This window comes from Tyto alba, unplaced genomic scaffold (genome assembly GCF_018691265.1).
Source record: "Tyto alba isolate M040663 unplaced genomic scaffold, T.alba_DEE_v4.0 Super-Scaffold_45, whole genome shotgun sequence".
Lineage (NCBI taxonomy): Eukaryota > Metazoa > Chordata > Aves > Strigiformes > Tytonidae > Tyto > Tyto alba.
Window position 1 is genome coordinate 41,656,745 of NW_024881321.1, and position 27,401 is coordinate 41,684,145.

At 44.6% G+C, this 27,401-nt stretch overlaps 1 protein-coding gene across 8 annotated transcripts in view; it reads right to left on the minus strand.

Annotated features, from left to right (window-relative positions):
• Positions 1 to 855: 855 nt before the first annotated feature.
• The window catches only part of NPAS2 (neuronal PAS domain protein 2), a 109,214-nt gene continuing 82,668 nt past the window's right edge, over positions 856 to 27,401 (minus strand). For 3 of the 8 annotated variants that reach the window (XM_042806150.1, XM_042806153.1, XM_042806154.1), the window contains 14 exons: positions 26,966 to 27,084; positions 24,514 to 24,596; positions 23,491 to 23,597; positions 22,130 to 22,277; positions 21,435 to 21,516; positions 20,580 to 20,721; positions 19,771 to 19,877; positions 19,507 to 19,599; positions 13,517 to 13,663; positions 7,391 to 7,585; positions 6,006 to 6,163; positions 5,331 to 5,423; positions 3,510 to 3,696; positions 856 to 2,353 (listed from right to left, as the gene is read on the minus strand). In XM_042806150.1, coding sequence (XP_042662084.1) covers positions 2,174 to 2,353; positions 3,510 to 3,696; positions 5,331 to 5,423; positions 6,006 to 6,163; positions 7,391 to 7,585; positions 13,517 to 13,663; positions 19,507 to 19,599; positions 19,771 to 19,877; positions 20,580 to 20,721; positions 21,435 to 21,516; positions 22,130 to 22,277; positions 23,491 to 23,597; positions 24,514 to 24,596; positions 26,966 to 27,084 — 1,841 coding nt within the window. In that variant the 3' untranslated portion in view covers positions 856 to 2,173. The other 5 variants (XM_042806151.1, XM_042806156.1, XM_042806155.1 and 2 more) reach the window with 5 other exon arrangements.

Here is a 27,401-nt window from a genome sequence, read left to right on the forward strand (position 1 = left end):
GCCAGTGGGTTTTCTTCAGAAGATTTTTAGCTTTTTCAGAACTTAGGGCAAACGAACCTTTTTCACTTCTCAGAAAGTTTACTTTTACCATTTCCAGCTCCCAGCCCAATTATCTCTCGTTCCTCTATGGCACAGAAGCCAGAGCTGAACACGCGGGCCCTGGTGATGTGATCCTCGGTGCTGAAGGGCAGGAAAGCAGCATGGCCTGCACTTCCCTGAAGCTGACGCTGCCTCGGGTGGCTGTAAGCTGCCCTGAGCACCGTCCCCTTTCAGTCTTACTGTGGTGAACGGAAACATTACTATGCTGTTATCCACCTTACACTCTGGTGGAGGTTGCTGCTCCAGCAGCGGGGTCAGCAGAGGGAAAACAGACCTGTACCTTGGCTGCTCCACCCTGAAGTCAACTTGGATTTAATGTGAAAAAGGGTCTGCCCAAGGATGCCAAGTGGAAACTAGCCCATCAACAGTGTGGGCATGGTAGCAGTTCCAGCAGAAATGCATCACAAAACTCAGGACAGGGGTGTCTTAAAACACTGAAGCTGGACATGGCTCAACGCCCTGGTATGTGCTGGGTCAAACTGTTCTTTAAACTATTTTTTCTGTCCTAATCTAAAACTGTTCATTTGGAAGTACAGAGCTGCCCGAAGTCTTCAAAGTTTAAAAGGAGCTTGAAAGGAGCTGTCTTGGCTAGCAGCAACATAACTTCCTGAGCTATCCTTCTCGTCTGTGCCATGACAGAGATCCCATAGGGTAATACTTGGTTTTGCTAACTGGGTGCCAAACACTGTGCAAGGCTATGGCCAGTATTAAACTTCTACAGTGAACCACATAGTTGAACAGCCACAGGCAAATGTGTACAAGTCCTGCAATAAAGCCTTTTGGCTATTTTATTTTATTCTACAAATAAAGACAATTGTCCATCATTAAATGGAAAAAAATAATAGTTTGAGTTGTATATAGCATGAAACATTAGTTCCCTTCACAAAAACATTTCTAATTCATTAGTTTATTACAAAATATCCACTCACAAAAAAGCACAAGCACAATCTTTATACTTGTGAAATGAGTTGATATTTCATATACAAAATAATTTCCACATAATTCCATATAATTTTATTTTATATAGAAATAGGTCATTATTACAACAGCTGTACAATACACTACTTTTTATTTAATAATTACATAAAATCTTTCTTAGAAACATATCAACAGAAAACATACAAAAAAAGCGAAAAGTGCATTTCTTCTTTTTCCCCCCCAAAGGAAAATTCAATCCTAAATGTTATAATGAAAGAGATATGTAATAGTCTGCAGCATCCCGAGTCAGTGGGCCAAAACACAGTGCATATTTCTCAGAGACTTGTGGTGTGTGAGTTTAGGTAGAAGAAGGATCCATGTTGTACTACTGGAGAGTTGCACGATTGTGCTTGCATTCTGAGTTCTCCTTTGCAATCGCAATTCACAAAGAAAACAGTCCAGTGTGGGTTGTGGGGTTTTTTTGTTTGGTTGTTTTTTTTGTAATGGAGAACAGTTAGGGTAAGCTGCATAATACTTTTCAGATTCTAAATCAAGGGTTATGAGCTGTAGACCATCTTCACCAATGACTGGGGTTTCTCTTCCATTGGATGTGCTAATTTGGCCACCAGAATAAGGAAACAAACTTCTCTTTACAGAAAGTGCCTAGGTTTTGTCCTCTGTGCAGTTGTGCAAAATAATAACAATAATCATAATAAAAATAATCTCTTGTTCTCTCCTCAATAGACCTTTGACGCAGTGCTTTTCATACACAAAAGAAGAACCGAAACAGTGAAGGCCAAGTACCTCATGAGTCTGTCGATAGTCTTTTGGAATTGCCAGATAGCTTTCAGAGTGACACGCCAAGATTGAACGCCTCCTCCCGTGCACCCGTTGATGATGGAGGCTGCACAGGATAGCGCCCCTTTTTATTTTGCTCTGTCAGCACACACTGTGCTCACGAGACAGCGCAAACTGAATCCAGCATGCGGCAAGTGCACTGTCTGTGGCAGTCTGCGCTCTGTGGCGTACTTCTGTCATAGAACTTTGAAAGAAATGCTTGTGCAAAAGCCAAAACAGTAAGTACAAAGTCATTCTCTTCTGCCCCATGTGCCCATTGGTTAAAGCTAATCGTGCATTGATTGTGCTGGTGGGACTCTTATCGCAGTGGCTGTGGTAAATTTGATGATTCTGATAAGCTATTGCTTCTTCTTGGTGTTAGTTGCTGCTGCTGCTGCTGCTGTGTCTGATGATACCCCATATTTCCTTGCTGTGGCGAGTAAGATGGCAGGAGCAAAGAATCGGGTTGTTCATTGTGCAAAGAACTTGGTGTTTGCACCTACAGATAAAATAAAATTCATCGTGGTGTTTGGTTCTTTCACATGTTAAAGCTCTTTGTCCTCAATGTAGAGCGCTTAAAAATACTACAGTTTGCTGGCTTTTATTTCTGGGGCTGTTCAGCATGGTGTTAGCTTACCTAATGCTAGAAGGAATGAACATAAATTGCAACAAGAAACATTACAGTTAGGTGTCGAGAAAGGTTCTCTGACTGGAATGCACTGCCTAGGGTTTGCAGGTTATCCTGAAAAGCCTGTTTAGGAACAGGGTGGGCGAACATGGGGGAAATGACACAGATGGATGACAGAAATGAAACAGAAATGAAGCAGGGAATCCTAGTGTACCTCGTGCTGTTCCTTCTAGCGAGTTTACAGTGGGGTGTGACATTGCAGTGGTGAAGTCAATGTGAATTTTGCAGATGCTTTTATTGGGAACAGAATCTGCCATAGTTTTTTCATCAGTTCTCAGCTACGATAAGGATTTCATTTCAATAACAAGAGTTTAATCATTTGAGGTTGATGATACTCTTTCAGTGATACCATTGGATACGTGATCAGGTTTTCTAGACTCAGTTCAGCTCCTTTTGAGTTAATACAGAAACACCTCACTTCCCCCCTTCCCCTTTACTTTAGTATGTGTTGAATTAGGTCAAAAAATAAGTATTTTTACATCTTCAGATCACCTGTTTTTTCCAGGCAATGTGCTCCAGTTTATCTTCTTTGCCTTGTGGAGTTGAGAAAATATGTTAATTTACTGAAGGGATCCAGATATCTGATCCAGATCTCATTTTATGTTGATGCTGGTAATTAAAAATCATCTTTTGACTTGTAAACTAAGCAAATTTTATACTGAATAAAGAGAACAGAATAAATCCTAAGGCAGCAATTTTATCCGTCTAGAAATACACTTTAAATATATCTGATTATGTTTCCAGTGTACAGAATTAGTAATTTCCTTTTACTGTTCTCACTGCTCCCTTGCTATACTGGGAGGATACACAGCACTGTACCAGTGTCTCGCACACTTCAGCATCTCTTAAAAGGCCATTTCTGCCATGATCAAGCTCCTGCTGAAAAGTGGAGCCCCACTGGCACAGCTCGCTCACCTTCTTAGCCTGCATGTACATTTTATATGCCCTCCTCTTTGTCCTACCCTACCTGCAGGTAGCGTTGTTGCTGATGCTGTTGGTGCTGGAGTTGCATAGGTGGCAGAGAGGATGGCTGGGAAGGAGGTGTAGTGGTGAACCCTTGGTTTAACACTGCTTGTCCCATGAGTACAATCGGAGAGCTGCTGCTGGAAGTCTGCACTTCCAAACTTTGAAACATTTGTTGGGTTTGAGAATACCTGTGGAAGAAAGAAGTGTAACGATCAAGAACAAACTGTTGGAGGCAAAGGTCTTCTCTTAGGATAGGGATGGAAGTCCCTAGTCTTCATAAATAATTCCTAACAAAGGATTCCAGTGGATGGGACCTGCTAATATGAGCGATGGCACCGTTGGCAGCGCTGTATTCCCTTACTCTGTGCATAAGCTGGACTTGAAGGGCAGAATACGTCTCACCTCTAAATCCAGACCACATTTTAGATTCACTAAAGATCCTGTTTTATGCATGTCTTTCTCTTCAGCCACAGCATTCATATCCCAGGCTCATTAAACCAAATGGCCTTTGATTCAGTATTAATATGCTGAGCTCTGAACTGCAGCGAGAGAGAAGTAAATAGCCCTCCATTCTGCTGCCTGTGCTCCCCTGCCACTGCCTGCGGGGTGGTCATCTCTTACAGAAAGAAGGCTAGGGTTGGTTATTTCTTAAGCGGCTCATATACACACTGCGATCAGCATTTTCCATCGCTGTGAGCCGCACTGTAGGAACAGAAGAAGCCTTTACAAGTCCTCTGGAGTGAGGGATGAGACAGAAACAAAATACTCGGCCTCTCTCTCCAGTCTGCTTTTTGCATAGCAAAACTTAAGTATGTGTTGTTTTGTGGGAGGCTGTGGAAGGGCAAAACCACAGCAGAACTATTGCCAACCCAGCCTAATTCTGTTTATTCTGTAATGGCTGGTGAGATCATAGTGTGGCGTGTGTTCGCTCAACAGCTGTTCAACATTAGGGGTTAGTCAGAAATGCTACAGTTTGGGTACTTGTATTAGGATGTGAGCTCCTAAAAAAACGTCCTGTGAGTCAGGAAGTCTACATGAACTGGAAGATGGATCTTTGCAAATCAGGCCTCCTTTATTTAGATGTTTAAACGCAGATCTAAATTGCTGTATATTTAAAGTTGACAAATTTAACTCAGGATAATCTTAAACAGCAATAGTGATGTGTAAAAAAAAGAAGTACTGAACACCTACATTCCTGAAGTAACATACAGAATTACTGATGTGCAAACAGTTGCCTATTATTTTAGGAGTTCACAATTAAGTACAGTGACAAAAAAATAGCTAAGAAAAAAAAAAAAAAAGGCATATTCTGACTGGTGTTTTCTGCTTCCTTCATCCAAGTTCTGAGGAGACAAGCAACTGAGGTGCTTGGTTTGGCAGCTTTTCCAAGAGCACTCAGGGGCAGGGGCCTGCTGGTCCTCTCAGTTCTGCCGGTGTGGATCAGGCTTAGCTCCACTGGCATAACACGAGCGTCTCGCTGCCCGCAGAGCAGGGCCTTTCTCTGCGCCGGCCATTTCAACTGGGCCAGTGCTGACCTTCTCTCTCACATTTACCTTGGTGGGTCAGAAGTTCCAGTGCTGAAGCAAGCGTTGGGTGAGGGAGAAAAATTCCCCCAGCCTTGGCTTGTTAAAACGGCACTGGCACGTTGTGTTTCTTTTTGTCATCCTTCCTGATGTGGCCAGGCAGGGTAAGGCTGACCCTGACACTGGAAGGCAGGCTCAGCACAGTAGCACGTTCCTGATATTTAAAACTACTTCATCATTTTACTAAAGAAGGCTACTGCCCCTCAAAATCAATGTTTTATCGTGGACAAGTCACGTACTTAGGCTGGGATCCCGCCATGCTGAGGTCGGAAGGGTGTCTTGCGTTGCAGGACCCAGGCATCATGGGCTGAATGGGCTGGCTGAGCAACAGCCTGGCGTGTGGAAAAAAAGAAAAAGTGACACTGCTGTAACAGAAGAGCCACACAAATCCCACGTTTTGAAAACATTTTGAAAACTGGAGGCTTTTGCGGGCACGGCACAAGGCCGGGTGTTTAGGAGGTTGAACCCCAGCTCCGGGCTGTGGCAGGCGCACCCTGGGCGCTGCGGGGTGCGCTGGGGCCGTGGGTGCCTTGCTGAGAGGCTGGCCGCTGGGATTTGGGGACAGTGGCATTTCTTATGCTCCTGCGGATGGGAACGGCTCGCATTTGAGCTTTCCGAGTCACGGAATGCAGGTTTTTTTTTTTTTTTTTTTTTGGTCGACGTGTCTAGTTGGACGCCCAGGTGGATCCTCCACCTCCCGCCCGGGGGAGCCTGAGGCAGCGCCGGAGGAGCGGAGCCATCCCCCCGCCCCGGGGCTGGGAGGCCAGAGGAGGCGCAGCGGCCGCCCGCCGCCTCCGGACGCGGGCGCGGCTGGGGCTAGCGCCGGGCCCGGGCGGGCGAGCGGGCGGGCGAGCGGGCGGGCGAGCGGGCGGGGCCGTGCCTCGCCCCGCGGGCCGGGCGGGCTCGGGCCGTACCTGAGCTGCTGGTCGTGGCTGCAGCCGGCGGCGGGCGGGCCGGCAGGGGGCGCCGCGGTGCCGCCGCCGGCGGGGGCTGCGGCGAACGGCGGGGGCGCGCCGCGGGGGGGGCGGCCGCCGCCCGGGGACAGCTCCGCGCTGCGCGCCGCCTTCGGGCCCTGCAAGAGAGCGGGGAGAGAGCGACACTCGAGAGCGGCCGCGACGGCTGCGTGGGGGGAAGCCTGGAGACGCGGAGCGTGGCAGTGAGGCTGGGGGGGGGGGGGGGGGGGAGCGGAAGAGGGGGTTAGCGGGGTGCGCGATCGCCGTTCGTACCGGGCGGCGCGGCCGCCCGCCTGCTCTAGAGCATCCGTCCGGCCTGCCGCGGCGTTCGCGCCCACGCGTTCGCGCCCACGGCTGCCCCACGCGGTGTCCTGCCGGCCTGCGCGGCCCTGGGTGGGCGGCGGAGCGGTGTGGAAGCCAAGCCGCCCCGGTCGTGCCGCCGAGCAGCTGGGGAGACAGACGGGCACCCCATGAAGACACGTGCAATGTTCGGTGTGATTAGCACCGCCGGCAAGGCCCAGCCGGGGGAATAAACCTTATTAAGGAAAAAAAATAGTGGGTTTTTCTGTTTATAATACGGATACACTTTCTATTTTAATAGCCTCATTATAATACAGGTATGTAGGAGGTTAAAAGCTACAGCTGAGGGGTCTGAAGAGAATGTTGCAGTTATGTTTGCCGCACACTCGGGTAGCAGAAATAGGAGATCAGCTTTCTGTGAAGGGAGATACAACAGGTGGGTGGAAGAGCAAGCACTGGAAATGCCGAGAAACCAGCAGTAAGAAAAAGAAAACCCCATGTCAAACCTACTAGCTTTCACAGATCTCAGTTACTACTAACAGGCTGAACTTTATTTCTGTTATGCTCAAAACGTGGGGGTCTCACACGGATCTCGGTGTATTCCGGCTCTGTGCCACCACAGCAGGCAGGCTTCCTTGTGGTGGTGGCATCCGACTGGATTCGGGGAGCGAGCAGGGGTAAAGCCTCTTTTGAGAGGTCCCACTGCCGACACCACTGTTGCCAGTTTCCAGTGTGGTCGGTCAGGTTTCTTTCAGGATCAACAGAAGAGCAGTAAATTATCCACACCTTTTCCATGCCCTCCCTGCTTAGTTTTCTAGCTGAAACAGCTGCTCAAGTGACCTTCCTGGCTGAGGTCTTAAAAAAGGGATTTAAAGTGAAGTAAATGCTGGAGGGAGACCCCTTATATAGGCTGCCCTTATATAGGAGACTAGGGAAGGAAAGGCAAAGGCACACTTACGGGGCTGACATCATTTTACTTGCTTGCTTAATAACAGCTCAGCATCTTCTTTCTCTATAAATGCGTCTCTATTCAAAGAAATGATTACCTGGCTCGACACCACGCTTGCTTCTCTCAGTGCTTGCTGGTTCGCTGTTTGCGAAGATGTGATTTGCCCTTGAAGTTGAGGACTGGGGACAAGCTGCTGCTGAGAAATGGCCCCTGATCTCTGCTGTAGCTGTTGTGGCTCCGGCTGCTGAGTATTGCTAAAGCTCAGGGACACCGTCGGCTGCTGTAGGAACATCTGGAAAAGAGAGGGGGAGGGTTTATTTACATGTCCCAGCTGTCTTGGGTAATGTAGGTGACAGAATTAAATGCAAAGGTATATTCTAAAATAAAGCTATCGTTTTTCTGGATTCACTATGGGTTTACTGTTAGTTGGAAATCACCTATGTTTCCTCCTTTAACAGTTCTGCTGTTTCTTGATTTCTTTTTTCTGCAAGTGCACTCATTACACGTGAAATGTGTCCTGAAAGGTACAAGTCCTCTCTCTGTGGGACAGGCACGGACCTCCTAAGAGCACTTTCCTGTACATTCACTGTGTTCGGGGACATCCTGACCAGAGAGAAGAGAGTATCTCTATGTCTTTTTAGTCTTTTCATTTCTCCTTTCAACAAAATCAGCCTGCCTTTCAGACAGGGCTGCTTTTGAATTTGTCTCTGGAAATTCAACACCTTACATACAGTTGGGTTGTCAAATGTTTTTAATGAGGCCACAGTCAGGCCAGAGCTCTCTGTGTTGAATGGCCGTGTCCTTATCATTGAGAAGATGTGTAAACAGGCAGTCACTGTCATTTATCTGATTTCCCATCAGGTAACTGTCACCTGGTGTTCTTCCTAACTGTGCCATGCATTTGACTTGTGCAAAAGAGCTAGCAGCTCCTCTGTTAGTCTTTCTGTAAGTGATATACTCTCCATTCTTGCATTGCAAGATGAGGCTTTCTTCTTTAAAAGTTGAAGGGCTTGGGAATTTTTGCTTTCCTAGGGGCTATTTCTTTTATTATAGCTGTACAGAGGAAAAAGGCATCTTTTAAAACTATGAATTATTAATACTACAAGCTATCTTTGCAATACCTCGAACCTAGCCTCTTGCCACCAAGGACTGTACGGAGTTACGCATCCCACATAGTTGAAAGCATTTTTGGATCTGATTCTGATTCCACACCGTAGCTACAAGTGTGGGACTCCATTAATTTAAGTGGCGCTGCTTAGGGTTTAAATAAAATCAGAATCAGTTATTCTCTTCATTATTCATCCATCAGTCTCATGCCTAGCAGTACGTCTGAGGTATACCCAGTAATTAGTACACCTTCCTGCAGCTTATTGCTATATTAACAATTCCCTAAACTATCATGTCCCCTCTGATTTTTCTTGGAAAAAACTATACCTTTCTCCAAAGGACCAAGACAATGCATTGCTTTTCTTTGCATAAGTATGGATTGATCTATCATGTTTGTACTTATTTATCTAGCTTTTAAAATGCAGTTTTTATTTAAATATCATGAATTTTTAATGAATTTCTGTGTGCCAAGATTTTACTCAAAAAAAAAAAGGTACAGACAAAGCTTATATTAATCGGCTGGGAGAGGGGGGCAATTAAGGGTAATATTAATGGACCTAAAGCAATGGCTTGTTTTAGGTGCTGTAGGCTAACTGCATCTCAGAGATGTGTGATAGAAATAAATGGTTCAAGTAACAGAGTTGGGGCTGCTCACAGCAGGTCTGAAACTAGCTCTGAGTGTTTTCTTTTAAAAACACTGCTCGCTGAGTTTGGAGCCATTACATATCAGAAAGACAGATGGTCTTGCAACTTCTGCCAAGTAAATAGGTCTTATTATGAATAAATCAAAGACAGAAATTATGAAAATTCATCTTCTTGTTTATTTTCTGTATATAGAAGCTAAGCTTTGGACACGTTTAGCAAATAAACTCGATTAGCTCTAGCGATGGTCACTACTGATATAAAATTTGATACAAAACATTTGGTATAAAGTTCAGAACAAGTAAAGCAAGTGGTGTGTTTCAAAAATGTGATGGGGAGTGTGAGCCCGCTGGTACTGGCCAGGTCACTTCAAATTAACACCTTTAGGAGGATTATCTTAAGTGTCTTCCCTGTTCGTGGCGCACAGCGCCAGAGAAATACAAAGTTCATCCAATGCGAAGCCAACATGTATCCGTGGGAATGTTGGGCAGGGGGTGAACTTGCAGCAAACGACTGACTTTGCAGGGACCTGCCAGTGTGCGTGCCTCACTTCCAGATGAAGGCCAAGGAGCTTATCCTTGAAGGAAAGCACACTAACCTACTTTGCAATTACCAGAGTGTGCCACTGGGTAGGAATGTGCACAGTTAATGGTTGACAGCTAACACACTATAAATTTACAACCACGTTTCTACCAGTAAACCAATTTTGTTCATGGGTTTGTACCGTGAGAGGGCTGAGTGTTTCATACCTAGGGAACCTCTCTTGCATTATAATGGCCAGATTGGCATTATTACTGTCTGAGCATAAATGTCCTGGAAAAAACAAGCTCGAGGCAGGGAGCGATGGTGCCATTTAACCCGTGTCTCCGCAGAACTGGAAGACTCAAGATGTCTCATCAAAACAAAAGCTAACCTGAGAGATGATCGAAGCGTGGAATTTCTACCTGCTAGTTAAGCCTAAAAGCAAGAACACACTTCATTTGTACAAAACTTAATGGCGTTTTTTCATAATGTACCTCTTTTGTGATAGTCTTGCCTGAATTCCCCTGAAACACTGAAATACATCAGCTTTAAATAGCAAGAGAATTCCCCTAATAAGGAATGAAATCTTTCCCAGTCTGAGCAAATCCAAGTAGATAAATTAGCAGCCCCCTAACTGCATCACTGCTAATGACATGTCTCATGGCTGATTTTGCAGACTGCAAGGTCAGTGAAGCATCTTACAAATATTTTTTAATTGGCCAGCTTGTTAACATACGCAGCAAAGCAGCGAGGGCGGGGAGGGACCCTCTGACACTGCTGCCCCCTCGTTCCAAGATAGATGGTCCCTACAGCTAATGGATGAATCACATTGGCAAGACATCATGAGGAAAATGGCTCTTTGACTCTACCTGTCCTTTGGATAATCAGGGGATTATAGCCTTCGGGCTCATCATTACAGACATCAAGACTCTTTCTCTATGTAAAATACATAAACATGAGAAGCACAGCACTGGGGAGCTGGGATTCACTGACTTCGAGGGGAGCCTGGTTTGCAAATGATGGGTGGCTGTGGATGGTCTCGTTTGTAGTTCTCGCAGGCTGGTCAGGCTCAGCCCTTCTGCTTTCCTCCCCGTCTGCAATTCATTAGCTAGACTGTTAAAATCTGGAGCAGACACAGCATCCTTCAGACTTCTGAAGTTACTCTTGCTGCTCTTGTCCTTCATACTTCCGTTTGTCAGGAAAAGCGGTAACAGGGATTTAATGGGGTTTTGAATACTTTTGTTCAGGGCCCACAACCCTGCCAGTTTCATCTTTCATCGTACAAGGCTCTTGGAAATAGTTTCTAATGCAGACTACTGTGCTCAACATCTGTCCAGTTGGGAAAGTGTTTCTTGGTGGACTGCCGCACCACAGGTTTGAAGATCTCTGAAGGAAATGGAAATCGGGCTTAATTCTCCACAGAGATACCTGTACGCTTCTGTGTGGAAGGGAGTGAACCAGTGGGGAAGATATGCTAATAAATCAGCTAATGAGGGAAAACCAGAGAACATTTCCCCCTTTTCAGGCAGCCTACGGCACTCCCCCATGCTTACTGCTCTTCTATGCAGAATATTAAAGAGACCAGAAATGTGCTTGATAGCAATGCTCGCCTGTTTGCTACTATGCTTTGGAGCTCTGATAATAGACACAGATCAGTGTCTGCAGACATCCAGCTCCCTGAATGATGAAATCTGTGTGGCAAAGCATGTGGTAGGATTTCTGCTTTAACAGTTTACTCCTTGCTGCTTGTGAGTCACAAAAGTGCTGCATGCAAAAGTGTGAGGCTTTCTTTTAAGTTGCCCCCAGCCAAACGAAAAGCTAATTCCTGGTCTCGCTCTATCCCTGCAACAGCACAGTAATTTCTTTGTCGTTTTTGTTTTTTCTAACCTAGAGAAAGTGGGAAAAGGAAAAAGCCCTGGCCATGATTTGGTGTGACCAGCTCACTCGCATCTCATCACCTTGTTTGATTACTCTGAGGAGACTGAAAGGCACTTGAACTACAAAGGATGATCCTCCCGGTCCAGCATTGCCCTCCGAGGCAGATACGCAGCCCCTGCATTTCTCAGCTGCCCTCCAGGCCCCCTGCCTCTCAGTTTGGCACCTGCAGTAAGCTGGAAAATGGTCAGTACTGACACAGAGAACTTGTACTGGTCTGAAAATACCTGGTCCAACCTGGTACAGTCTTCATGGGGGAGACGATCACCCAAATGGTATAACTCAGACCTACAAATTGACATGGGGTGGGCAGTACAGAACTACCCACCATTTACCCACTGGCCTCCTCTTCTCTCTGCTTGAGCTCCTGGTGAGCGTATCTGAGAATCTGTCCCACGGTCTTTGGGTTATTAAATGTGCCCTAGTGCATATGGGAGACAGTTATGTAAAAATAAAATCTGTTCATTCCTGCATATAAGAATGTGCTCTGATCTTCTATTTTTGCCTGAATTATGAAAAAGAAAGGGAAAAAAAAGGATGAATCTATGTGACTGTTGAAGACTTCACCAGGAGAGAGTAATGGTTTTCACCCAATTAAAAAGAGAGGAAGTGAGAACATCATGTCTCTTGATATTCATAATAACAATAATAGCTTTCTGACATATAACATGATTCTGAACTGAAGGCCAGTTAATTGCAGAAAGGCTTTCCCTTCCCATTAATCAAAGTCAGCACAGAACCAACAGAAGAAACGCACTGAAGTTAAACCTGGTCTACCTATATACCCATATGGCACCAGAAACAGAGTCCTGGCTTTGGGACCCACCATTACTGTGCCGTCTTCCAGCAGTGAACATGCAGCAACTTAGGTGGCAAAGTTTCTAATTTGCTTTCACTGATCCCTTAATTGCCTAAACATAACATTCCCAGTTTGTTTCAATATGTGAAACTGAATTTCACAGATGCTGATGATGGGTGAGTCTATTTCTGTGGTAGTTGGGAGCAAAATTCCCGCCGACTTCAGCAGGTCCCAGGTTTTTATCCTGTACTTCAAGTGTTCTTTTGAGACATTTGTTTCTGTGACAGAGCTTCTAAAAAAGTCTTGTTAGTACAATACTCACAGTGGGTCCCCAGTGCAATATTTCTAGCAAGGATCATTTAACCTGGCATTTATAGTTAAATTATGAGGAGCATAGCATTAATCACCCCACGTTTAGAAAACCTCCATAAAACTGGATGATTTGTCCATTTGTCTTTATGTGAAACCTGCAAACTACTGAACTCTGCTTTCTATTATTTCTGAGCTTTGGTAGATGTAAGGGGTAGTGCAAAGCAGATACTGTACTTGGTGAATTCTAGCTCTGTGTAGGAGGTATCGTAGGCAGAAGAAGAGCAGGCTCAGTCACCCGCACCCTAAAGGCTTAAGCTGGCCCAGTGAAGAGCAAATTCAGACACTCCCCAGGTGTGAACAAGTGAACATCAGCAGAGGTTGGGGAGGGTTTAATGTGACAAGGACTTTAATCTCTTCTGCTCTGTATCCGGGCTGGGGTAGGGTCAGGAAAACAGAGAGCAAATGGAAGAGAAGTGCACTGCCTGAAGGAGGGCTGTTGGCTAAGGAAGAGTGGGACAGATAAGATACTGAGTGATGCCAACATGAAGCAAGCAGTGACTGGACGGAAGCTAATGAACTGGAGAGACATAATCATTGGCAAGTCTGAACTTGAACGCTTTTCTACTACAGCTTCTCAGTCTGAAGACTCAGTAAATAAAGTATTAAAATGTACTGTAAATGACACAAATTCTTCTCCTCCTCCTAAGGTTGAGATATTTATTCTTTCTCTTCTTCCAGAGAGCTCTTAAATCTTTCTTGACATAGGTTACTCAAGACCTCATTCAGGTGAGCTGGTTTTCACATGTCCAGATTTCCTGGACCCTGGAGCTAATTTTAAGTTGCCAGCCCTATCGACAGCCACAGGAAAGAGGATGCGTTGCTCTGCCCCTCCCAGCAGTAACACACCTGTACACTGGAGTCCTGGACCAGGCAGAGCTGCTCCTGGATCTTCTGGAGCTCCTCCTGCTGCCATCGGATGTTGGCCTGCAGGATCCGGGTCCGCTGCTCTAGCTGGTCCTTGATGGTCTGGAACATGCTGAACTGTGCTGAAAACTGGAAAAAAACAAAACCCAAATGGGGAAAAATCAGTCATTATAATACAAATGGGCCTCAACAGAACATTGTTCCATAAGAAGTTATTGGTTTCTTGATTGTAAAGCACAGCCAAAGGAATAAAAGATGTGTTTGTAATATACTAACATCTAGGCAGAGATAAATCTTGTCTATTTTCAATTTTATGCACATATATTAAATTCCCTCAGTTAGAGTGATCTGCTTACAACTGACCCTGTTCTGTTAGGGAATTATCAGAAGGGCTGTTTTTGAGAGTATGCTACTTTAGAACATCAAGAGCATCTTAATTGGATGGCAATTGAGTGCATTATTTTTATTAGCCTGTAGTTTGGAGCCCTTAGCGTGGCATAACTGTACATTCCGGATATGTTTTACTAACGCTTTTCTTTTTCCACACAGAAATAGCAGTGCTGCAATGGCTTTTTCTGCTGATGACTTACTAGAGCGTCACACAACAGCTGACCACAATAAACATTTTCTAGGTTTCTACAGCTGAGTGGTAGTCAAGCTACAGGAAAAACTCATTAGGTTATTTTGATACATGATGTAGAATGAATATCTAAGCTTAGTGGGAGAAAGGCTAGTCTAAATAATAATATAAGATGGAAATCACTACTCAGGGTCAAGAAGAAAGTGCAACCTCCAGTGGAGCAATAGTTGGCACAAAGTAGAATCATTCAGTAAGCACGGAGGGGAATAACATGACAATAAATCCCTGGTTTTATTTAGTGCTTTCGATTATGATTCAAAGTCCATCAAAGTTAATTATTACTTTAATAGGCTTTTGAATAGTTGCTTTGCATGAGCGCATATTCCAAAAGTAAAAAACAGTCTTTGGAAAAAAAAAAAAAAAAAACCCACTTCAAAAACTCTGTAAGCTTTTCTGCAATAAAGGCATCTAAGACCTCTCTGAAAACATGTGGTGCTGTGAGTGTCCAGGGAAAAGGAAAATAATAATTTTGCTGGGACTTGAAAATGGTTCCCTCTTCCTGTGGTTGTTCCAGTGGCTCTGTGATAGTGGGTGAACTGATGCACACTGCTGGAGCCTTCCTGCTCCATGGAAGTGAACTCGCTTACACCATTACTAGCTTTTTAATAGGAAAACAAAAATGGTAACAAAAGGGGAATTAAGGAGAGCACTGGTGCTAGCAACACAGTTAATGAAATTTCTGGCTACTTACAGAAATCTGAATGTGACAGGTCAGATTTGTATCAGCTAACTGCTTTGCCTTAAACCAGCTATGTGAAATACCTTCACGTTCCCTCCAGCAAAGCTGAAATCTTCATGTAAATGTCCTTTAGGGGAGAAAGGAAGAGAACTTCAGAGGGCTGATTTCTATTTACCAGGTGGAGGGCAGCTTTCCCTCACAGTCCGGGAGGAGTTTGCTCGTGTGGCAAGGTGGAGGGGAGTTTCAAGGCCAGTCCTGCTTAGGGGGAAGGAAGGTGGCCCATGGGGTTACTGCTGGCAGAGGCCCCCAGAGCCCACTTTGATGGCAAGGGCATCTGCGAGTTCTCGCAGCTTGCACCCTCTGCCCAAGGAGACAGCGTGAGCCCTTGGCCTCCGGCGCTGTGATCCACCGTGCTTTTGCCTTCAAACGGCAGCGCTGTCATCTGCAGCCTGGCCCTCTCCCAGAGCAGAAAGATGCTGTCAAAGCTCCCGAAGGGAAGTTTGTGTTACTTCCAGTTAGTATTAAATGGGAGAAGTCAGAGCGGGATCTCTCTCTTTTTCTAGTCCACGAATAAAGCATTAACCCAAGGAATGGGCGAGTGGAAACCTCAGATGTCTGCAAACAAGGACAAGTGCCTCAAAGGGGCGTTTGGTGCTGCTTGTCGTAGCCTGACTCCGTGTTCCTGAAGGGTCCCAGGTAACCTGGTTTTAGGAGTGGAATGATGCTATGTAGCAACGGCTTTCTCAGATGAGGTGCAGCTACTTCCTGCATTAACCTGGGTCGGTACAGAAGGATTTAAAAAAAAAAACCCAAGTCTCGCAACCTAATTCTCTCTATATGATCCTCGCTGGTGAGGACTATAAGTCTTTCAAAGGGTCTTTATCAGAAAGGAATTAAAAACGATTTTAGTCAAAAGCTTCATTTTAAGTGCCTGGCTTGCTGATGGCAGACTCTTCAATAATGTGTGAACACCTCAAAGACACTTTAGGAAAGAAACTTGATTTTCTTCAATTAATAAATGTAAGGAATTTTATAACAGATAGTTTTATAAACATTTTATACCCCAAGAAGAAACAAAATCCATTTCCAGGCCTTAGTTTTGAATTTGAATTTGCTTTGCTAAGTTGCACACAAAAATATATTGCTGTTGATTTTAAATTGTTATGCCTTAATTTTTTTTCAGCACCCTCTTAGATTTAGCATATTCATCTAGTATTGTCTTTTTATTCTCTTTTTCATGTGCTTTTTGTATTAGTACATTTAACAACAGTTAGCTGGTATACTAGAGTGAAAGGCATTACAGAAGAAGACAAGGAACTTTCTCTCTTGCTTTTTTCCCTTTCCCACTCTAACCCCCAAATTTGTTGATAACTCTAGCCATGACCTCTGTGATTACAGAGCTTCTATTGTTTTTGTACAATGAGACACTGACAGCAATTGACCTGCACCAGAGAGTATTTATCTCAAGATCATTAACTGCTCTACTAATTAGGGGGAAAATTTGTAATTGTGTAATAAATTAAAAGACCTTAGCTCAAAATGTTCCACAGAAAACACTGCACAACTTTAACTCTGCCATCGGCATCAGATGAAGTTGCTTTTCATCTCACTTAGGTATTTACAAATGTCCATAGGATCCTCAGAAAAGTGCATGTTATACACAGAAAAGTGCCAGCTTTCCAGGTACAGTTAAACACAGAAGACTAAATTTGTGAGATACCTGTAATTGCACCAGTTCAATCAAGATGTGCTAATGCAGACAAAAAAAAAAACCCAAACCAAAACACAGCAATAATTTTAGTCTATTTTCTTAAATAATAAATAAATAAAGTGATGCTTTTGGGATCATGTCAGCAGATGTTGTGGTAGGGACGGGCTCGATGCACTGATGACCCAGATGAGCTGTACAGCCTGGGGAGAGGGACCAGCACTCGTGGGCTGTGGCCCCTCTCCACCAGCACGGACATCTGAGAGAGGCCAGCTGGACCGTGCCCTTCTCTCCAGTGAGTGCCACCCCAGGGTGCCAGGGCTACTCCCTCTCTCTAGGCGCTGGGGGGCTGCAGCCCGGGGAGGGGACCAATGGCCCCTGTGTCTGTTGGGATGGTCCCCCATTTCAGATGTGATGAACAAAAAGATGGACATTTCAGAGACATTCTATTCCCATAAGTTTCATGACAGTAGGTAGCTGGGTAAAGAAAAGAGACCCTATTTATTTTTTAGCTTCGTTTCCTTTGAACCTTTAGTTTCTGCCTACCTTTCAACTTTCCATCCTTCTGGCCAGCGCTAGAGACATACAACAGAGTTGTGAGAGTCTCAAAAATACCAGGTGGCTGTAATTTCAGAAAAGCTTTAGCTGAGCAAAGGAGAGAAGGATCCACTCGTCCCTTCCACCCGTGGGAAAGGCTGGATCTGTGCACCAGCCTTGCAAGGCGCAGCCCCTGGGAAGCTGAGTTTCATTAGTTTTGCAGCTCACTGAACAACTTGTTCTTTCTTTCTGTCTTCTGAATAACACCTGGGCAATCCCAAATGAATTATTAGTGCTAATTATTATTCAGTCATCAACATCCGCTGTGTTGTAGGGGATTTTAATTTATTACAATGAGGAAGGCAAACAAACAAATATTCTAATAGGGAGCACTTGGTTTAAAGTAAACCATTTACATTCAGGTGACATCTAGTACTGTGCTGTCCGTTCACTCAGGCAAGCAAGGCAAAAGCTAAAACCGCATTTCAGCGGAGACAAAGCCGTCGCAGCCTTTGCTCAAAATAAACCTAATCAAAGCTCAAGCAGATGGTGCCTGAGGCAGGAGCTAGCTGCTCACTGCAGATGTGGTTGTGGCCGCTTAAAATGTCCTTCCCTCCTGCTGCCACCCCGTAGCTGGACGTTAGGTGCAAGGACAGCCGTCAGAGTGCCGGGGCCCTGGGTGCCTTTCAGCTCCCGCCATCGGTCACCTGCAGCTGAGGGTGAGCGACAGAAAGGCAGCGGGGAGCAACCAGCACAGCCCCTCCTCGCCGGCTGGCAGCGGGGTGCCTGGCCACTCTATTTCTAAAAGCAACGAGCTTGTGTTCTGCTGCTAAACTGCTGCAAAACGGTCCTCTAGGAAACGGCGGTGGTGGGAAGCACGTGTACCTGGGTTTCGTCACACCACTCACTTAGCGCTACAGGCACCTTGTCTTTTAAATAATAGATCATCTTGCTGTAGGCTGACATATTTTAAGGTGGGAGGTAAGCAACTGAAGAAAGCAATTAATAGTTTATGAAAATCACCCAAGTCTGTGGAGAATTGCTAAATTTCCCAGGAGTATCACTGCGGGCTGTGAGCCTCGGCAACCTGAGCCGCAACGTCCTGGTGCTATTTCCCTGCTCTGCGTCAAGGGAAGCTCCGTCTTGAGCTTTGCCAGGAGCATTGCTGTGAGTTTGCTGCCGGTTGAGAACAGGGCTGCCTGTGTAGACAGTCTCGAGTCAGGCCTCTTCCTTTCACCAAGACTTAGCTGGCCCAAAGAGGCTTAACCAGTGGCTGTGCGACTGGATGCCACTCTGATTTGGCAGAAAAGAAGTGGAGCTGGCATGCCAGTAAGAGCGTTTTACTGGGAAGGGCAAGGCAGCAAGGCTCTCAGTAAACAACTGGAAAGCATCTTTTCACAAACAGCTTTGATGGAGAAGAAAGGGAGGTAGAAAAAAGTCAAACAAAACACGTGCGGTTTTATAATAAATAAACTAATTGATGTTTGGAAGTGCATTAATGAATAACGGAGAGAAATATCTGTAAAAGAAAATGAATGCTCAGAGCATGTAATTGATATTCTGTTACTTTGCTGCATGCTGGTGTGGAGTCATGAAAAGAATATTAAACATCGAAGATAAATGAAAATTTGTTATTTTAAAGCAGGGATGCTCAGATCTTTTTATGTTTTATATGCTACAGGAAATAACTCTGGGATCTTGTGAGGGGATACAGGGTACCAATGGTAGAAGCAGCCTAGGTCCAGAAATACTCTGTCTTTTCTAAAATCAGAGGATGATGGGGTGTATCATCATAGCATGGACACAGGGGATGGGAACACGGTAGTCAAATTTTCTCCATCAAAATCCAGTGCAAATGAAACACTGAGGTGGCCTTTTGGGCCATCACATGCTTTTGAGATACGGGTTAATAGATTTCACTGGAGGAATTTGCCTCCAGCAGCATCCTCACAATTACTGGCATGCTCACAAAATGGGTTCTGTTGAGCTTGTGTGTCCTTTACTGCTGGTTAGTTCTGCATCGGCACAGCCAAACAGGTGTTTCTAAGAGAACTGGGTGTCTTTTTTAGTTTTTCATTTTAATTCTCATTGTGACTTTGATTTTGATAGGACCTGAATCTGTAGAAGCAAAGTTGAAAACTCTTTTTCCATCTATTTTTTCTCCTGTGAAATAGATGTGTGTGCACCTGAACCTACATGCACCTGGGCTTCTGTTCTGAATGCCTGTATGCAGATACGTTTAAACACACAAGTGTACAATGCAGATTATTTTCCTACAATATTTTAAGCATTTGAGAGCTGGCAGATTTGGGGATTTTAGCTACTAAAGAGTAATTGAAAAGCCCCAGAATGAGAAAATATCGGGAGATAAGTAAGAGACCTATTCCACTTCCAAATACCCAACTAACCTGTGCCAGAGGTGCAGGCTGATTTTGCAGAGTTGCTTGAGGCAGCAACTGCTGTGGGAGAAGCTCACATGGAGGCTGAGAAGGCAAAGAAACCTAGGTTAAAAACAAAACAAAATGAAACTTTATTTATAAGTTTGTCTCCTTTAAGTTTTAGGTTTCTTCTAATGCCATGGATTTTGTGTAAGTCATTTTTAATTGCTACGTTGTGTATGTGACACATGCTTTATACCATCTGACTATTTTGATGAGTCTTTGTGAAGTTACCTGAAGAGCAGTAGACTGACTGAGTCTATGCACGGATAAATCCTGCTGCGCGCCCGGTGTTCTTGGCAAGGGCGTGTTAGATTCTGCAATCAGCTTTGTTGGTGTAGCTGCAAGAAACATACTGATGAGTTCTCACACACTGAAAATCATCCCCATTTGAAGTGGGTATTAAAACAAGACCTAGCTAGAAATGATTAACAGCCTGGCTAAATTCCAGTGGGAGTCAACGCTGTTCTTGTTGAGTTCAATGGCAGTAAAATTAAACTGATAAGGAGGGTCTGGGCAAAGATAAAAGTAAATGAGACAGATTATGATTCTGTGCTCCATTGAACAGAGCAGAAGGACCCAAGAGCAGCTGGAACTCCGTTCATATGGGCCGAATAACTGTAAATTTAGCTTAGCTCATTGGCTTTTTTTCCAGGCCAGGGAGCAGAAAGAGTGCATAAGGTGTACCCAAGTCAAGGCTGGAGCATCCTGAATCTTGGCCAGAAGAGAATCATGTAAGTCTAGCCATATTGCTCATACTGATCCCCTCAAATCTGAAGACAGAAGTCCTCATTTTCATAACAGATTGAAACAGCAGGTCTCACAGCTAGTCCTGCTATTCATTTTTCAGCTTATAGGTGACTGCACTAGAACCTTATCTCTTGTACACTACCATTTAAAATTATGCACGTCATTGTTAGTGACAAACATGTATCATTGATACCTCATAAATAACTGTTAAATTAGCAGCTGTGGTATATATGCACACGTTCTGTAACTTGGCTAAGTTAAAAATAAGGCAGCAACTCAGGAATTCCGCTTACATGCTGGGTCTGACTTGGGTGTGTGAGAAGATTTTGGTGAGCTCCTGGATGATACTGAGGGTGTCCGACTAGCGCTGAGGATTGAGGCACCGATATCAAGTGCATTAAAGTGCTGTTCAGGATCCAAGCTGGTGCCACTGTCCTAAAAAAACAGAATAAAACAAAACAAAAAATAAGGGACTAGCTATTGTATCTGTCAGGGTAAAAACATTTTGAAAAGCATCTAGTAATGGTTGCACACCCAGTTCTTTGGCTGGCCTAAAATGACTTGAGCAGAACTAATCCCAGGTATGCCAGCAGAAGACCTGGGCACAGTTGTCTATGTCCCTTCCGAATAGCATCTAACTAAAGCATTTTACAAAGAGCTATCACTGAGCTGGAAATAAATAGCAAACTATTGCCATAGTCATTTTGTGCCTTCAGATGTTTTTCTGAATCTTTCTGTTGCGTTCAGTTGGATGCGACAGCAACCGCAACCTCTGTGAGACTCTCAGCTGTGCACCAAGGAAGAGCTTTTCTTTCTTCCCTCAGCAGATCACTGAGATGTAGCCAAGAAGGCTGATTGCCAGAACATGTCCAAATGAATCTTTAAACTGTAGTACCTTGCCAAGGAAAGGTGAGGATATCTCACAGTGCCCCTGCCCATTTTCCACTTCATTTGTGGTTGTTACTGATCTCCAGGTTTATCCTTTCATGAGCTTAACCAATTTACTTTAAAATTATTCAAGTGAGCAATGAATTCTGAAGTTGAGGGCATCCACCCAGAAAGACAATGCTGGAGTCTTCAGTGATGTTAACATAGGAACAAGTTGTGATTAGTACCTATATTAATGAAAAAAACTTTGTTCGTTTTACCTTTAGTGCTGAGGACACAACCTCTGAGGACACTTCTACCAAGCCCATCTCCTGTCTCCTCTCCACCCGAACATCTGCATAACTGAAAGTAAAATATAATTGTATGTATCAACATGGAATTGTTATAGTTAATAAAATGTGCTTTAAGAAAATAGAGGAGCAAATTATTGTAACCTTTTACGGGTTAAATGAACAGCTGAAAAATCACTTAAGTCAGATGCTACTGAATAACATTTGATGGACTTTTAATTTTCAGTTTTTGTTCTGTTCCTGTCTTCTTGGAGTCAAGAGGTATATTATAGAAGTATATATAAAGGTCAACTTCACAGCCTACAACCACTTTATAACTTCACTGGAAAACTTCCACACATCTCTTTAAAAAACAGTGTAAGGATGAGAGCTTAGCTAATTATTAGACTAGTTAAGGGATCTGCCTATTCCCCTATTTTTGCACAAAACAGAAAAATGCAACAGTTAATCTGCCCCTAAACTCCTCATTCACAAATCAAGCTTAGGACAAAGTAAGGTTTAGTCTGATCATTTTTCTATAATGAACATATATCCTTCAGACAGTTCAATCTTCTTTTCAGTCACATAAAATACATCATTTTTCTAAGAGAAAATTTCGGTAGTCACGATAATGCCCTTATCTTACTGTCCTTTTTGTCCCCACCGGTTGATAGGATTTTCCATACCTTACCACCATGTGTGTGCACACAATGAACTCTGGCTTGGAGTTCCACTGGTGGTAGGTGATGTAGTAATGGGTTTGGAGCCAGATCCATTGCTGTCCTTTGGTCAGAAACCGATAGCAGCACGACTTCCCCTTGCCAAACTGCATCACTGCCAGCAGAAAATACACACAGCTTGTAGCACAATTTATGATGTGAAGATGACGTGAAATGTGAAGAGTGTCACAGAAGTATCTATGGCCCCCTTGACTCCCAAGGGAGACAGGAGTCTAAGCACCTTTCAAGTGAGCGGTCCTGTCAGTCTTATGATAGAGCAAATATCATAAAGGTCAGGAGGCATCTTTTTCAGATGCTTCGAATGGTGCTTTCCTACACAGTACAATTAACCTTAACTTTGGACACTAATGCATTAATGTCTGCTACAGCTTAAACATAGATCTTACGCTGGTTTATGTGCTGATCACATAGTGCTTAATTAGGCATCTGGGATTAATTTCTGAGAGTGATCATCTTAAATTCTATAGCAGAAGAGTACAGGATAAAAATGCTTGAAAAGATCAACATTGTGTGCAGATGGATTCAGAATGAAGTAAGTATAGGAGATAACATTGTGCAAAGACAAAAATCATTTGAAACGGAAAGAAAGTTCCCAGACTGACAAGAATTCAAAGTGCAGTAAACTGGGGTGCATTAAAAGTTTTAAAGATTCACTGACAAAATTCTATCTGCTTTTCCCCCTGGTGATTTCAAGGCATTCCCAAACATGCACATATTTAGCCTTTCTATATTTTAATGTCAACATATAAAAACGAATGTTGATGGGATATTCTCAGGCCATCTACAGGTGGTAAACTGAGATTTTCCAGCCACTTCTGTAAGCAAATATTTCAATAGCATTGCCTCATTTTCTTTACTTAGTGAAAGAGTTTTCCAATTAAAACTTAATAGACTATATGTAAATAATCACAGGTAATCCCAAATACATGGTGAACAACGTTATGGTAAATAATATGCAAGAATTTTACAAAATAGGATCTTCTATGAGATTGTTTAAACTATTCCTGCATATTCTTTAGTAACAGAGCAGGAGTCTAATCTGGCATATTTATCCATTCAGTGAGTGCTGTTGACTACTTTTGGGGATATGGAGGGTAAAACCATATTTTTCAGAGCTTGATAAATCTGGCCCAGACGCTGATTAAGTGCGGTGACCCCAGTCTGCTACAACTCTGCTAAGACATACAGGCATGAGGCAAGGGTCAAACCTCCCCTTCCACGTTTAAACCAATTTTAACTGAAACTACATTTCACTGAAAAGAGGTGTCCCAGTGACTCCACAGGAACCTGGGCTATGTGATACTTACAGTGTTCATGGCACCTTGCTAGCAGCTCTAGGTCATCTATATGGTAATAGTCGTAGCCAGAAGTACCCAGCACTTCAAAAGGCAAGTATCCTATAATTGGCGGTGCTCTGCGGTTAGGCACAATACGAATGAATTCACAAACCATGAAAGAAACAGCAGTTCTGCATGTTGACATGGATATGCAAAAAGCCCCGATCTGCTCTCGTTCACTGGTGTACAGCCGTCCCCCTCAGGGGCCCAGATCATGATTTTCCCCCGCCTTGTGCCCGGGATGCCTGGCTGGGCACAGCAGTGCCGGTGGGCACTGGCCCGCCAGGACAAGGACGTGACAACCCCATCTTTCCAGGGAAAACGTGGCTGTGGAAAGGAACTCAGCTTCCCAGGGCCGTTCACACAAGAATCTGCTGTAAGGGAGCCATTCCCCGGCTGTTCCTCGGTCAGGGGCTCTGCTGTGGCTCCCACAGTCCCTGCACAGGGGAAGATGTGTGGTGCGGTGGTAAACAGCCATTGTCTGCTGGGAGTAGGGGGGGTAGGAGGGGAGATCATCTGTGCCACTTCCCTCTGGGTGCCTGCAGAGCTCCTCCGTGGCATGCTGAGGCAGTTGCTTTGTACCTTTGCCAGCACGGTTGCCTCAGGCCAGCACAGACTTTCCCTCCATAACTTGGTGGGAATTGCACACACACAATCAATAGCTGGATTTGGAAAGAATGATTTAAGCAGCTGTATAATAATTAGATGATTTTGCCGTGTAAAAGGCTTTGGTCCATTGATATTGTTAAAGGAAACAAGAACGAGCAAACCACAAATTCGGTCTGAGAAACAGAGTAGTTTTGTTTTAAAAGACTGATAAAAATAAACGCATGGTAAAATAGTAAATATCGTCTTGTGCAGGAATTTCAGTGGTTGCCCCCTTGTTCATGTGATTTAGATGTGAAACATAACACTATTTGAGAGAACTGCACTTATGAAAATAACAGTAGACAAACACTAAACACAACCAGGAGTGCTTTTCTTGTCACCAACCTGTGATCCAGGAATAAAAATTTCCACTCCAGACTGTGTCTTGATGTGAATTCCTCTAGAGGTTCTTCCACGATGCACATCTCCTGTATGACAAAGAAAACTGACTTACTGAGAGTTGCAGCTTCACCCTTCTGCATCATCTAGCTTTTGTTAGGTATAAATACACAGTGCATAAGAGGAGAAAACAGAGGATTCACTCATTTTCTGGCAATTCCAGAGAGCAAACTATTGTATTTACCAATGCCAACATTTTTGCAGGAGTCGAGGAGAAGGACTTGTGATGCACACGGACTTAAGAACAGAGAATGTTCCTTGGGGTGCCAGAGAATTTATGGCTTTGAGGCAGTGCCTGGGGTGTGATGGCTGTGCTGCCCATGGCCCCGAGGAGCAAAGATCCTTCCCAGAATCCAGCCCGTGCTTGGTCCCACCTGGGTTTGCCATGTCTTTCCTCACTCTTTTTGTGTTACTAAAGATACCCACCACCCTTGCCCGGCCCTTTTGTCTGCCTGCCCTCCAAGCCATCTTTGAGAAGGAGGGCCACGCTCCTTCCCACTCAATAGCTGCGGAGAAGTAAACGCCTTTTGAGGCAGGCAGCCTGCATGGGGCCCCTCAAGCAGGTGAAAAGCATCAGCTTTGCATAGCGCTTCACTCCCACAGTGAAGAAGCTGGCCCTTACGACTCACAGTAGCCCTCAGCGCTCCTGAGGATGATAACAAATTAGTTGCAGGAGTCAGGGCACAGGGCTGTCTGTGAGGCAGGACATCCTTGCCCCAGAGGGACAAGAACCAGGAGGCAGTCGGCGGTGATTAGTTGTTGGGTGGAGATGGGAAGGGGAGGAAGGATGGCACTGTGGTGCACTCGTGCGTGGGCTGGGGCTGGCTGCCTACCCCATGGCTGGCAGCCTGCTCACAGCTCCCCTCTGCCGACCTCTCCTCTCCCACTGGCAGTTTGCAGGGGCAATTCCAGCTCCATGAGCCACCTCGAGTCAGCCTGGAGACCCCTGGCCTGAGACTTGCCAACATCAGCGCTCAGCATTTGGTGGCACCCAGGGCTACTATGTCCCCCATGTCTCTCCTGCAGGAGAATCTCCATCATAACTGAGGACAGTCTGCCCACTGGCCCCCAATGCTGCAGTCCCCCTGCTCCCTGGTGCCACTCCCCCCGTGCTGTGGGCTCAGCGATACCTCCCACCATCTCCATTGCCATTTCTCTCTCTGATGTCCCTCTTGGGGAGAGGAGTCTTTCAGACCACCAATGTTTTAAACCCTCTCGTGACCAGAGGACAAGCTGAGGTGTGCTGCCATCAAGCATTTGTTTGATACATATCAATGCTCACAAAGTTGATAGAAGTTGCTGGCTGTACAGACACAAAAGGCTTCATGCATACCTTAAATTCCTCTCTCCCTCTCCAGTTTATGCCAATATCCATGCTGAGAGTGAGAAAATACCCTAAAATTTAAGGTGCAGCATGCAAACATTGCAGTGTGCAACCAAAATGCTGATTCTGCCTGCCTTAGCCAGACAAGTAAGTATTTTTTGCCTTCATTTCGCATGAGGAAGTTAAGAGAGTCACCAGGTGAACTGAAGAGATCAGTGCCCAGGATTCTGTGGCAGCTAACACCTTCTCTGGGTTGTTCAGCAGCTGCTTCCTCTCTAGAACTGGGCAGTTCATTGCCATGTGCAGCCTATTTCATTTCCCTGTTTATTTTGAGATGTTAGCTACCCAAAGACAAGGGAATTTGCTTTCAGGGTTCCCAGAGAACCTTAACTCCAGCCCCGACTGCTAATATGATTACTGTAGTTAAGATTTATGGGAAGTGTCCTCACTTACCCAGAAGGGACTTTACTGCCTGCCAGGGCCATGAATCTGTTGACTGCCCTGCAAGTCCTAGAGCAGTAATGGAGTCAGGCCAAGGGAGCAGTGATTTTATACCAGCTCAGTCTCTATTAGATTATAAAACCTCTTAACCTCTGAGGATGGGACACCTGATGCAGTAGCTCACATTTGTTAATTAGGGAACCACAGTGCCAGGCACAAGTTGGGTGGTCTATCCTTATTTCCACAAACAGCTATCTTACGACCAGCATTTGGGCGGAGGGAAACTAACAGCAGTCATCCGAAAACACTGAGGGGCACAAATGAAAGCGTTGGAGGCCATCCATACACCGCCCCATCGCAGGGACAGAAAGTGGTAATGAAGAACCCAATTTCAAAGTGACTTTGCAATTCCTAATGCAAGGAGGGTTTCCATTTCCCATACAAAGGAGGCAGAAGTGACACCATTTCCGCAGATCCTGGCTCCCACCGATAATCCTCTTCACTGGATTTTTACGCATGAAATGTGATATCTGTAATCCATTCAATTAACAAAACTAAGAACTTTGTGTGTCACCCTGTCTAAAAGTGTTTTGAGAAGTTCTGAAATGAATGGGGCCCAGGGTCTGCACTTACCTTTAAAAACTGAGGTGTTGCCAAACGAACAGTCGCAACGAAGCAGATCTGCTTTCCCGGGGATGTTCTGTAAGCCCTTGGGACAGCCTCGTCAAAGCCATTGCAAGTGGAGTTAGGCACTAGGTAGGGAAAAAAACGGGACCCGGAGTCATGCTTCATATGAGATTTGCTCTCCCTGAATATTTTGCACACTTGAAGCGTGCTAATACTAATTTTATTCAGAACAGTGCTCTAAAAGCTTTTAAAGCTGATATGCATATATTTAAATCCAAGTCAGTCATGTTAGGCAGAAAGACATCAGAGCTTAACTTCAAGTATGAATCTTATAGGTTAATCCTGATAAAAATAAGGCCAAACCTTATTACAGAGCATAAATCAGCTTTCTGGAGAGAAACCCCATGCATCCAATTGCCCTTTTTCACCACTCACTGAGCAT